The following is a 13,536-nucleotide window of genomic DNA, read 5'->3' as shown; positions in this document are numbered from 1 at the left end:
GTCGTGAACACGCTGAAGGAAACGAAATGAGCATCCTGGCCACATTTACGCCAGGCCTCATTTAGATCAAGTCAAGCATGGGCTTCAAGTTAAGAGGCATTTCTGAATATGGAGATTAGAGCATTGTAAATAATTTATTATAATAATTATATGGATAACTTTTGGTTTCATTTCCCAGAAGGTGCCTGGACACAGGAAGTGGTCATGTACACCATTGTGAGGTTTTGGCACCCGCTCCGGCTTGCTCAGTTGTCCGTTATGCTGCTACATAGAGTTGCCAACCATCTCGAACTTACCAGAACAGACCCAGCTTTTGAGGAAATGTCCTGTCTCCCGACTTGACACAGTCGGGACGGCCAAATGTTCCAACTTTTGAATTTTTTTTTATACTGGGTAACAAGAAATAGACCGGATTTCTTTTTTTATAATGTCCGACAGCTCGTTTGCACATTCTTTTTTGTGTTCTGCTGCATTCTAATAAACATAAAGGCAGTTTCGCATTTGTCGCGGCTCTAGTTCCCTTGTAAGCACACCCTCCACAACTTGGTTATATTGAGGTTCTAAATACATGGCGTTCTATGGACAAGAAGGTATAAAAAGTTAAATGCTTTGTTATATCGAGAATTTTGTTATATCAAGCTTTAACAATAGTTTGTTCATGCACATACCACCTTGCTAAAATCTTTGTTGTGATTGGCAGTATTTAGATATAAAAAGAGAATCACTACATGTTCCAAAAAATCTAAGGAATTTTTAAAATTTCAACTTGGGGGGAAAAAAAATTGGCTCAAGGAGGCTGTTAAGTACTGCAGGCTCCACACAGCATTCTTAGCAATTGCAGAGTAGGCATCACCTGGCGATTGGTTAGATACTGCAACAGGCCTTGGGCACTCCTCCGAGAAGCCGGTTGTGACCGCCCAGGTCGAGAGGCCTGCAGAAGATGCACATTTATTTATTGCAAATTCAAAATAGGAGCACAGCTGAGATTAGTGTGAGATCAGCTGATTAATGTGATAAAGATGCGACAAAAAGAAGCGGATGGGGAAGGTCCTCTCTGGCCAGTTTCAAGCTGGTCCAAAAAGACAGCTTGCTGCCTATTGCAACGCCTCGACAACATTCTTCCCCAGGTATCGGATGCCAACCTTAAGCTTACTCGGAGTGAATTCCTCCCATATCTCCAGATTCTGTCAGTGCTCACTAGATAGCAAATACAGCTTGCACTGCTGCAGACTGCTCGAAGCAGTCTTCTTTGCCAGAGTCACAAGAGGAGTTAGGACAGTGGCTGTCTGTGCCGAGACATGAAATGCACCTTCCCTGCGTTTTATAGAGACCGCTGTCAGGACTTTGCCTTCGGAACATTTCAACACTTTCTAGAGCTGTACACACGGGCCTTTGTTAGTTACCATTGTTTATCCATTTTCAGTGCCATTTGGCAATAGATCAAGAAGGTAAAAAGAAATGAACGGAATATATGCAAGAGAACACACGCTTGAGCAGTGCCAATTTGAACATGCAATGGTCAATAATTGAGACGATCGAGGCCCGCGGGAAATTCCTTGGAATACGGTAAATGAGTTGTGCAGAAAGTGAAGGAAAAGGGAAGAAATTCACCAACACAAGTGGGCTTCCTTCACTTGAGGATGACAGCCTTTCAACGGCATTTAGTTGAGTACTTGGACAACTTTGGTCAACATGAGACGAGGACGAGAAAGGAGGAGGCGCCGTAGATGACTTTTTGCGCTACATTTTGTAATGGCGCACAGGTAATAATTGCGTAATTAAAAAAAAGTTAAATGCTTACTTTGTCTCACAAACGCTATCAAGATGAGAGCAGTAATTCCACAAAATTAAGTATCCAGAGCACTTCTGTAGGTACTTTTGCATAGCACACCTTTCAACTCAAGCAGGGTAGGTGACTAGTTGTTACCGCCCCGTTTCAAAGGCGCATCACTTAAGGCTCAGTACATGAGGATCTCTCTCTCTCTCTCTCTCACACACACACACACACATGCACAAAAAAGCACATACCAACTTTGAATACACTACACTGGGTGACAACTTAAGAATTCAATGTAAACAATGATGTAAAAATGATAGGATTGCTGTGCCTTTGCTGTGATGAAATGAGCAAACGTGATTGGCTGGCACCTCTATACAAACTTCCTAGAGTTGGATTGTTCACCAGTGCATTCTTAGATTGTCACCAATTGCACTACCCAAGCTTTTCAGAACAAAACAATGTGACTGCATCATTGCACTTGCAATGTGAACTGTAGAGGCATGTCATCTTTGGTAAGTACCTAACACAAACATGCTCACTGCATGTTGTAGCTCAGAGATTGTGTGCAGAGGCACTTAAATGCGTGTCACTATGCAGCAAGGGTCACTGCTGTTCCGCTGTCGCACACCAAGACAGCACTGGTTTTCAAGTGGGATCGGAATATGCTTTGAATTCAAGCAAATACGCAAAAGAAAGATAAACTTCCCACATAAACTTCCCACTCAGGCCAATTTTCTTTTGAATATTTCCAAGGTTTTCACTGTGAACATTACTTTTTTTATTGGTTATTACTCATGCATTCATAGCAGCTTTGATGAAGATGGTTTTATTCAACAACCTTAGAAAACAATGGCAAAAGAAGCAATGTGAAAAATTCTGAACAAATATATTGAATCTAGTAGGAAATATTGCTATTCATGAAGTTGCAATTACGTCCCTAAATACCTTGCGCACCTGCTACAATGGCACAAAAGAAAATTGGCCACAAATCCTTCTGGAACAATGCACAACAAATACATGCACGAGGAAATGACAAGGGTCTCAGACTGTATTAAAGCTACTTCTGTGTCATATCCAGAATATGCTGCAAAATAGCCCAGCAAAAAGTATTACGACACTTGAATAAGGCAATAAAAACAGTGATTGCCAAAATTTACAGACTAAAGCTTGCAGAAACTCCACGACAGCAATTTCGGTGGAGAAATCTGGGCGAGGTCGTTTTTGTACATTATCTTCAGGGCAAAGTTAGTGACCATAGGATGGGAAACATTAGCAACATTTCCAGGTGCTCTTGCTGATCCGGCACTGAGCGCACCAAGATTGCAACATTGTTACAACACCTGGGCCGTGATTTTGTAGCCATGACTTACGACGTATTCTATACTAGTCTTATTATCCACCGCTCACGGCCGGTTGATCCCGTTGATAACGCGAGCTTACCGTCGCTTTGACCACTGACAAAGCGCGATAAGCGCGAAAAGGCATTGCTACCGAAAAGGCATCGCTACATAATACCGGCCCCGATGGCGTTCACAACGACCTCTCTCACTGACCACTTGGAATTTCTTCACTTAGCGAGAAACAGTTTTGACGTACGTCTTTGGAGAGCTCAGCACAATGAGCTGGTCAAATGGGCACACAGTGTCTGTGCCGATGCCTAGTCAGCAAATTAGATAGCGCCAAAGAGTTGTACTTGGAACAAACTAAGGCATTCTTTGCCTGCTGTATTTTGTACTGCCAGTATCCCCAGTCAACTCAAGGCCAGAAGAAGAGGTTGAATGGCACCACAGAAACTATACCGAAGACGATGGGAAAACATTCAAACGAAAGCAAAAACACTCATTGACTGCTTCAATACAACTTCAGAGAATTTCAGGCCTAGTTGAGTGACCTGCACAGCACTAAGTTATTCTCATGCTGCACTCGTGCATTTCTCTGTCCTGCCCAGAAAGACTTGAAGAAAAGTATGACGGCATAAGAGCTGGTGCTGCTGAGCAGCATTACCACCAGACAACTTAGGCGAGGTGACACCATAGAGGCACTGCTGTGCCGTGAGAACATTTGTACAAAAGCTGACAAGAGCTGCCTCGCAGCGAGTTTGTACAACTGAAACAGTTATTCGTAGGGTCAAATGTAATGTCTGCAAGATGCAAATGTAATGTCTGAAATACTTGTTCCAAGTGAAGCCCACTAAAATTACTTTTCGCTGTACTGAGTTCTTTTCATTCCCACCATAACCTCCCACAGTAGTGCCTGCTGGGTAGGCTCCTCCTATAGACTGTCCACTCCGGAAGTGCATGAAACAGATTTTTTTTTAAATGTAGCATTAACATGACTACCACAAGAGGTGACAGGTCAAACGCTTGTCCTTTTGCCTTGTGTTTAGAATGCTGTTATTGCTTTTTAAGAACCTGAGAACCAAGTTCTAAGCAGAAAGAACGGTGAGGTGCATGCGTGCCATCAGAGGGACCACGTGTGACACCACAGGAAGACCGACAAGAGGCAGGCCAACTAAGGAAAGGCAAACACACAAAGCATGCTGTCAGGATCAGGTATTAAACTGGTGTTTAATGGCATCAGAGGCATTAAAGGAGCAGCACACGGGGGGAGTGGGAAATTAAGCAGTACAGGAGGCATGTGTAAACATCTTGAGAAATATCTACAAAGATTGCACAGCTGCCTTGGTTCCTCCAGAAGAAAAGTAGAAAATTACCAATCAAGAAAGGGGTCAGAAAATGAGACAATGTCTCCAATGCTATTCACTGCATACTTAGAAGTATTCAAGCTATTAGGCTGGGAAGGCTTAGGAGTGAGGATCCCCCAATGCCAAATATCTCAACAATCTTGAGTTTGCAGATGACATTGTCCTAATCAGCAACACCGGGGACAAATTACAACAAATGATTGAGGACCTTAATTGAGAAAGTGTAAGAGTGGGGTTGAAGATTAATATGCAGTAATCAAAAGTAATGTTCAATAACCTGGCAAGGGAACAAGAATTCATGATTACCAGTCAGCCCCTGCCATCTGTGCAGGAGTATTTTTATCTCGCAGGGGACCAGGATCATGAGAAGGAAATCTACAGAAGAATAAAATTGGGTTGGAGTGCATATGGCAGACATTGCCAAATCCTGACTGGGAGCTTGCCACTGTCATTGAAAAGTGTACAATCACTACACTCTACCGGTGTTAACATATGGGGCACAAACTTGGAGGTTAACAAAGAAGATCGAGAACAAGTCAAGGACCGCACAAAGAGCGATAGAACGAAAAATGTTAGGCCTAACATTAAGAGACAGGAAGACAGCAAACGTGGATAGCCCATACTTTATCATCATCATCAGCCTATATTTATGTCCACTGCAGGACGAAGGCCTCTCCCTGTGATCTCCAATTACCCCTGTCTTGCACTAGCCGATTCCAACGTGCACCTGCAAATTTCCTAACTTCATCACCCCACCAATTTTTCTGCCGTCCTCGACTGCGCTTCCCTTTTCTTGGTATCAATTCTGCAACTCTAATGGTCCACCGGTTAGCCATCCTACGCATTACATGACCTGCCCAGCTGCATTTTTTTCTCTTTTAATGTCAATTAGAATATCGGCTATCCCCTGTTTGCTCTCTGATCCACATTACTCTCTGCCCGTCTCTTAACGCTAGGCCTAACATTTTTCGTTCCATCACTCTTTGTGCGAACCTTAACTTGTTCTCGAGCTTCTTTGTTAACCTCCAAGTTTCTGCTCCATACGTTAGCACCGGTAGAATGCAATGATTGTCCTTTTCTTTTCAACGACAGTGGTAAGCTCCCAGTCAGGATTTGGCAATGCCTGCCCTATGCACTCCAACCCAATTTTATTCTTCTGTAAATTTCTACCATGATCAGGGTCCTCTGTGAGTAATTGACCTAGATAAATGCACTCCTTTACAGACTCTACAGGCTGACTGGCGATCCTGAATTCTTGTTCCCTTGCCAGGCTATTGAACATTATCTTCTGCATGTTAATCTTCAACCCTACTCTTACACTTGCTCGGTTAACGTCCTCAATCATTTGCTGTAATCCGTCCCCATTGTTGCTGAATAGGACAATGTCATTTGCAAACCAAAGGTTGCGAGATATTCGCCGTTGATCCTCACTCCTAAGCCTTCCCAGTCTAGAAGCTTGAATAGCATTGGAGAGATTGTGTCTTCCTTGCCTGACCCCTTTCTTCATAGGTAACTTTCTACTTTTCTTGTGGAGAACCAAAGTAGCTGTGAAATCCTTGTAGATATTTGCCAACTAGAGGCAGGCACATCTTGTAAGCTTCACATACTCTTGCACACAAATAAATGCTCAATTGAAAGCCAGCACATTTTTTATGTCTGTGCTCCCGGCACTGTTTCCTCATCAGCCATTTCAGAGGTTTTCATTTTTATTTTCTCACGAACCCCAACACAATCCTACAGATTCAAAAAACATACTGTAAATAAAGGAAAGCGGTGCAGGCAGAAAATTCTTTAACACGCTATGGAATAGGAATTCGTGAGAAATACAAGTTTTACCTCTAGCTTTTAGAATGCAAGATAGATTTGCTTGGAGTTTTACGACAATGCGCTTTTGCAACTCTTTTCTTTTAGACTGCATGTGCACATTTCACACCAAAAGCTTGTCGTACACTGCACACACACTGCGAGTCAAGTGCTGGGCCGGTATTTTGTAGCGATGCTTTCCGGTGCTAATGCCTTTTTGGGCTTACCGCGCTTTATCAGTGGTCAGAGCGACGGTCCCTTCGCGTTATCAACGGGATCAGCCGGTCGTGAGCAGCGGATGATAAGACCACTATAGAATAAGTCGTAAGGCATCGCTACAAAATACTGGCCCTGGCCACAACTTTCACCTCCATATTCTAAAACATTTCTTCACCCAAGAAGGGCACCCCGCTTGACTGATTAGAAGAGTCAAGTTAATAAGGATTCATGTCCAAAATACACAATGGTATTGGAACGTGTTGCAGTTGAGAAAGAAGTTAGAATGGTGGAATACTTTAAATCAGCCCGGATGGCGATGGTAAAACACCGGACAGGAAGCATCATTGTCAAGCACAAAGACAAAAAGGTGGGCCTTTTTTTTTATATATATACAAAGGCTGCACGATGATTGCATATCGGGAACTTGTATCTTTGTCAAGAGTGCAAGACGCAACTGCTTGCTGATCTAATGCATGTCACTTGACGGTATGCATGCGAAGCTGCCGTTTTCTTTTTGTGTGTCATTCTTAACAAACTTCAGTTGTAAGGCAACGCTCGTCCCCTGACCTTCTCTTTCTGTCACCTTCCACGCTGATTTACATAATACAGAAGTAGACAACGAGGTGGAGACACATCTCGTCTCTTCCTCACATTAACTTTTACGTTCACCAACCCTCGACTGACTTAGTCACACTAACACTTCACAGTTAATCCCGAGGAACCAAGAAGTGTTACCGAGGAGGCTTCTCTGGTCAAGGGCTGGCACTGCGTGCGACGCAGTGAAGTTGAGAAAGACCTTTAACTCAAGACCCATTTGGGAACACGATGGTCAGTGTTCTGAAACAGACTGGGAAATGCTTCTCCCGAGTGTCTCGAGCTTCAGAATGCCAGGAATTTCCTGCAATGGTGCCTAGCAACAGCTCTTGTCACACTCGCATGCTTCTGCAAAAGGCTGCTCAACACCTTCAGACATAAGAGTTTCCCCACAGTAATTACCAGTCTACCAGAGGCAGCTCCGACACTGCCATCGTTCAGCCACCATGGGAATGATGGTTGGTACCATGGATTTATCTCGATTTTCACGATTTTGGATTCAAACATTCGTGGCGCTGTGGTGTTTATTACGCTTTAATAGCCGTCATTGTCTTAAATTTCAAAGCAATCTATATTTGCATAAATGCAGAAGACCCTATGCACACGTACAATCGCTACTAATTGCAAAGGTTCAGCCTGATGAGGTGGCCAGATCTCAACGCGCTGGCTTGTTAGCGAGAAATCCACAAGGGCGTTCTGTGCCGCTTGTCGATGCATGCATTTGTGGCGCAATGGTTTGTACATCGGCCTTCTGTGCTAGAGGTCCTGTGTTTGAATCCTGCCGTGCTGCGCATTTATTACACAGTACTTTGTTGAAAATGACTAGTTCGCAAAGTCACAAAGCCCCTTGAAGCCAGGACGAAGTTCAAGCAAATCCGTGCATTGGCCACGATTCCCATGCTGGCCGAATCGGCCCGACTGCAGCTCCCGTAGACACTCGCGCCGCAGTTCCCTCTAGTAATTATTGTACGAGAAACTCTACGCTGTTGGGGTTTCCACACTTAAAGGACCTCACAACACTTCCGAATGGGGTAAATAAACTGCTTACAGTTGCTCAGCAACAGTGCCATGAACAAACAAGGCAACTGTTCTATGTGCAGCACTTGAGATTGCACTCGAAAGGCTGCCTCTTTTCCAGCTTACAAAATCTCTTCTCTCGTGCAAGAGTAACTTAATTAAATTATGGGGCTTTACGAGCCAAAACCAGGATGTTGTTATGAGGCATGCCATAGTGGGGGACTCGGGGTTAATTTTGACCACTTGGCACTCTTTAACGGGCGACCAGGCATTTTTGCATTTCGGTCCCATAAAAATGCGCCCAAATACAAAAACGTCCGTGTACTGAGCCCGTATGCAGGACAAGAGTAAGTAAGTTGTGAATCCCTTTAAATGTCAGGATTAAGCAGTGCCTCCATCAAAAGTGGAGAAGCCCAATCACTAATGGGGTGGTGACACCATCACACCAATACAATGGCCTTCTCAAGACATGAACGGAGGTTTGCAACACAACATTTCGAGGTCATGCCAACACAAAAGGTCAGTGCAACAATACACAGTGCTATGTGGCACACAGCTTTTAGTTTTTTTTTTTTTGTTTGTTTTTTTTTAAATAAAACTAGCACGTCGTGACAACACAAGGTGACAGATAAGCGGCACTGCATGTGTGACCACTGACTGCAGCCTGTGTTTTTGCGCTGTGCTATTTCTGTTTGCAAAAATGTCATACTAACCTAACCAGTCCAAGTCGCAACTCTCCTGAACCTCCGAGTAGGAACAAAAAGCAGAGTCGGCAGCTTTTGCTTGCTGCTAACTCTATTCATACCAAATGCAGTGAAAAGCGTTTTTTTGTTGGAAAAAATTCATGAAAAGATGCTGTTTAATAGCAGACACATTCCACAGTTTCCATGAAAACACTTGGCCCCAGAATATGTGGACAGAGTTGAGCCAGCCACCACAACCAAGGTACTGGAAAGCTGCTATTAAATATGTAACTGATTTAATGCTCTAAAACAAAACATGCTGTCTCGTCCGTACCAAAATAATCAAAGTGCCTTTTGTGTACAGTCTTCCACATTATGATGAATTTTTGCAATCACACTCTTCAATGTAGCCAGATAACAACTTATGCACTTTTGCAATACCTCTGTATATGTTTTTCAGTGAGTGATAATGACTGACTAGGTTTAACCATTAAAATCACCATAGAGGCTACAAGAGGTGCCACAGTCTGGATTAGGTTTGACCACCCGGGGTTCTGTAAATCGCATCTTGGTACACAAGTTCCGACATATTTCTCGGAAAAAAAACAATATAAAAAAACATTTCAGTACTGACAGACAAGAGTGCAACCGATGCTTGTTTGTCAGTGCTGGACACTGCTTGACATGAACTTGCCCAAATTTCCACCTTAATTTCCCACCAGTGGGCTCTGAAATAGAGTCCAGAAATACAAGCATGCAAAAATTATGAAAAACAATTTCATAGATGCATTAGAGGTGCTTAGATGCAGTTTCAAATAGTCATGATGCAATATTAGATAATGCATCTCTATGATTGCAAAAGTAAAGTGAAAATGTGGGCAGAAAAATCTGCTACTCTCTAATAGCATTAAATCTGAATGAACTGTGGAAAACTGTAATTGCTTCAAATTTTACTATCGTACATTTTATCAGAAAGCAGATACCCTTAGTACGAGTTTGTTTTGAAAGGAACTCGCACTTTCAACATAGCACTCTCTGGTTAAACAATGGTTAAATTCAATAAACAAACCATGAAGATTTCCTCCAACTAGAATTCTCACCTTCCAGTGAAATCAAACATGATTAACTCTTTCGTTACTGCATTGAAAAATTTTACAATGCATTGCTAAACATTTGTTAGAATTTTGTACCAACAACACCATTGCACCGTCTGAAATGACGACTGAACTTTAACTATTTGTCAAATTTGACAATTTATGGCAGATTGGGGAGTCTGGAAATATAAAACTTCGACTGTAGGTATGGTTAAAACTAACCTCTAGTGCTCCGAGCACTTCCACAATGAAACAACGCGAAATTTTCACTTAGGTTCCCTTGACAACATAAATTACAGCTGCAGTGAAGATACAGAAGCTTCTATTGGGTTCTTATTTTCCGATCCAAAGTCTAGGCTGGATTGGTAGATGCTCCTTAATCGGTAGATGCGCGCAAGTGTGTGCTATTTTGATAATTGTGTACGACATGTATCGAGTGCAACTTTATTTTCCCATCGTGGGTTGCTTTTATCCATTAGCGTTTCGACCGCGCATGTATAAATTATTAAGAGGAATCCTCCCCGTCGTGCGGGGGTTTTCATTCACACAAGAGCAAGCGCTCAATTTCAGACCGACCTTCGACAGAAGCTAGACTTGTCTAATCTTTTACATTTGGAACACCGCCTGTACAAGTGCCCTTGTTCATTACTGTACAATATTGTGCGACATTCCACATTAGTGCACAGGAACTGAACAAAGCATGTGTAGGTTCCAGCACCAGTTGAACACACACTAGACCCTTGCTTGGACAGAAAAGCGCGTCGAACACAACAACCAAGTGTGAGGCGACTACTGCATGCTCCCTGACCCGACAAACACTGCTTCGCAGTGAAAAACCGGGCGACTGCTGCAATGAGTAAAAACGAATCCTCCCTTAAGTTAACCATTTCCACGTTAGCAATGCGACTGCTTTCTCACATGGCAAGGTTATCACTATGGCTAGTAGTGATGCCAACGAACCTTCATAATATTTTATGTGAAGCCAGATGCATATTTTGTATATTTCACATTTTTTTCCACTCTCAGTACTTGTACTAAAAATAGCAACTAATTACTTTCATTCGTGTTCCTTGAAGTTTCACATAAGAATTTTAAAAAACTGCATCAACAATTATTACCTGCTTTACATCCATTCAGAACGCCAGTGATCATGGCTATAATTTCGTCTTGAAATATAACGTTAAAACATGACAAAAACACCGAAAATGAGCACATTTCTAGCGGTGACCAAAAGAGTTAAGTACTTTAAAATCCATCCGCTGGGCCTTCCGAGGTGCACGACGTTCCTCTGAAGCCCTTCGATGCAGGATTGTCATTCGAACAAGCCAGACGAGACTCAAACCAGGCAAGCGTTGGTGTAGCATTCCAACGCATACAACGCTGTCAAGGCGTCATTACTGCGCTTTCAACGACTACAGCGATGAGAGCGCAGCACGAGTGACCCAACGTAGCAGATTTTTTAGTGGATTTCAGAGTTATTGCTCCGTATACAACATGCGCTGTCACACGGTGGCCACAAAGCGACGCTCGTATTCGATCTGCTAAGACATTACCTTAACCGGCGGTTCAGCAAATCGGGCCATGCGGGTAGATCTTGTGGTCACGACGACTACACTGTCCGCAAGGAAGGAAGACTACCTGCATAACAAAACACAGACATCTTTAGTGCGCCGGTGAGAAATACAACACCGACGCGCTTCCCTTGCCTTCCCGCGTCTGCTTTCCAAGATTGCTAATACAGCCAACAAGCGCAGTTTCGCATACGGTCCATACGTATTTAAAAAAATAAGTTAATAGAGAAACTATATCAGTCAGTCAAGCATGTCAACAGATTGGTTAGTATTTGTGGGTAGATTTAATTAGAGTGCCTTAGGCCACAGCGGAAGAATATAAAACGTGTACGAACCAACGAACGTTCTCTTTCACTGGCCGGAGTGGCCGCAGCGGCTGTCACTGGAACTACCGGCGTTGCAGTCGCGTCTTACGTCACGCGCCGCGCGTCGTCTGCTCCTGTTGCGATGCGTCTGTTGGCCTGTACCGCTTGTTTGATAGTAAATATAGTTTACCTACGCACTTACAGCTTTATGATAAACCATATATGGCCAAGTAGCAAGGATTTCACTGTGTCTGTCTATCGGCGCTGCAGTCATCAGCACTGGCTCGAGCGTTGGCGCCCCTCGTGTTGAGCTCGTGTTAGTGCTCGGCACGCGCTCGAGCCACTGTTCCCGCGTTCGTCGTGTCCACAGCTGGCTCCATTGCCGCTCATAATTCTGGCGTAGAATTTCACTTTTCTTCTGTCGTCGTAATGGGGAGGCCGCATTTACGGGGGTATGAGCCATTCATTGTCTTACGTGACGGACAGATTTAACTTGGAAAAGAATCGCACGCGGCAATGGCGGGCGAATGCGGCTAACCACGCTGCCGAGCAAAAAACTCGAAACATCGAAAGCAAGCGACAATGGCGGACTGCGGTCATACCCTCAGTGACGTCGTTCTCTCCGTCGCAGCCGAACGTGTGTGTACCTCATAATTGAGAAATACTTTAATGAACCCTCGGGATTAACCGAGTGATAAACACCGGAGCCGCACGTTTCAGCTTCGCTGGTTAACCATCTTCACGGAGTGGAAGGGCCTACGAACTTTTTTTTTTTTAGTTGCCCAATCAGAATTTCATAAGAAAGACCTCCCTGTTTACCATAGCACCGCCCTTGAAACAGACGTCATGTACTAGCTATCTTTAGGGTCAAGGATTTAGGGTGAAACTATATGGTGCAAGTAAGCGCTCGTGCGTCACGATTACAACTAAATTTGATGATTAATGGCACAAGGGCCAGTTTCGATACCGAAACAGGGCGCACGTACAGCGACGGAAGAACTGCTAACGCTTAGCTGTCTTCTTTACAATCATACCGTATTGACGTGATGCAGCGCACCTACCGGGACAAAGTGGAGAGACACCACTGCGAGTGTCGTATATTCTTGTGTCTCTCTCCACTTTATCCTAGTCGGTGCGCTGCTTCACCAATACGGTATGATGATTAATCACCAACTCGGCCAACTTTCCACATTACTTGCTTCTTTACGTCCACGGGTTGACCACCCAAGTTGCGCGCCTCGTATCGTGTTGTCTCCCGAGGATTATGCCTCGGCGACCTACCGTCGGTTACAGGTGTGTGTCGCCCACCGCATCGATGACTTTTCCGTCCAAGTGTTTGTTGTCGGGGCCGCTGCATGCCACTGCTTCTGAGCCCGGTCGGAAACGTCGACGATTTGTTCTGCCAGTGGACGTTGCTGCTGCTGTACGACTGATCAGAGCTGTTTTCCGCAACCATTTCCAATGCATCTCTAGCGATGTTGTAATTACACGGTCCCAGCTGTGAGCTCGGTCATGGCCAGCCACCGTATGGCCTCGGAATGCAGACCGACTATGGCGGTCTCTGTTCCAGGAGGCTACCGAAATTGCATATATGAGGCGGCCAATTTCTTGAGCATGGAACACAGTCTGTGACACTTAATTTCTTGAGGTCTGAATAAAGTGGCATATTTCGCTCACCGCTGGAACGCCTTCGAGAGTAGTGCTAGCGCCGACACACGACTTCCGTCGTCGATGTGTCTTCGGCAGGAGAGGATTCGGAGCTTCGC

The 13,536-nt window shown here is 44.1% G+C and overlaps 1 protein-coding gene across 7 annotated transcripts in view; it reads right to left on the bottom strand.

Moving 5' to 3' along the window:
- LOC119437550 (uncharacterized) overlaps positions 1-11,741 on the bottom strand; it is a 110,141-nt gene extending 98,400 nt beyond the window's left edge. For 4 of the 7 annotated variants that reach the window (XM_037704550.2, XM_037704551.2, XM_049660694.1 and 1 more), the window contains exons 1-2: positions 11,448-11,740; positions 854-931 (exon numbers count right to left, since the gene is read on the bottom strand). In XM_037704550.2, the coding sequence (XP_037560478.1) occupies positions 854-931; positions 11,448-11,477 (108 nt within the window). In that variant the 5' untranslated portion in view covers positions 11,478-11,740. Of the gene's footprint in view, positions 1-853; positions 932-11,447 lie in introns of all 7 variants that reach the window. The other 3 variants (XM_049660695.1, XM_037704552.2, XM_049660696.1) reach the window with 2 other exon arrangements.
- Positions 11,742-13,536: the final 1,795 nt, after the last annotated feature.

Source organism: Dermacentor silvarum, chromosome 1, assembly GCF_013339745.2.
Source record: "Dermacentor silvarum isolate Dsil-2018 chromosome 1, BIME_Dsil_1.4, whole genome shotgun sequence".
NCBI lineage: Eukaryota > Metazoa > Arthropoda > Arachnida > Ixodida > Ixodidae > Dermacentor > Dermacentor silvarum.
This window is presented reverse-complemented; position numbering and strand designations above follow the sequence as displayed.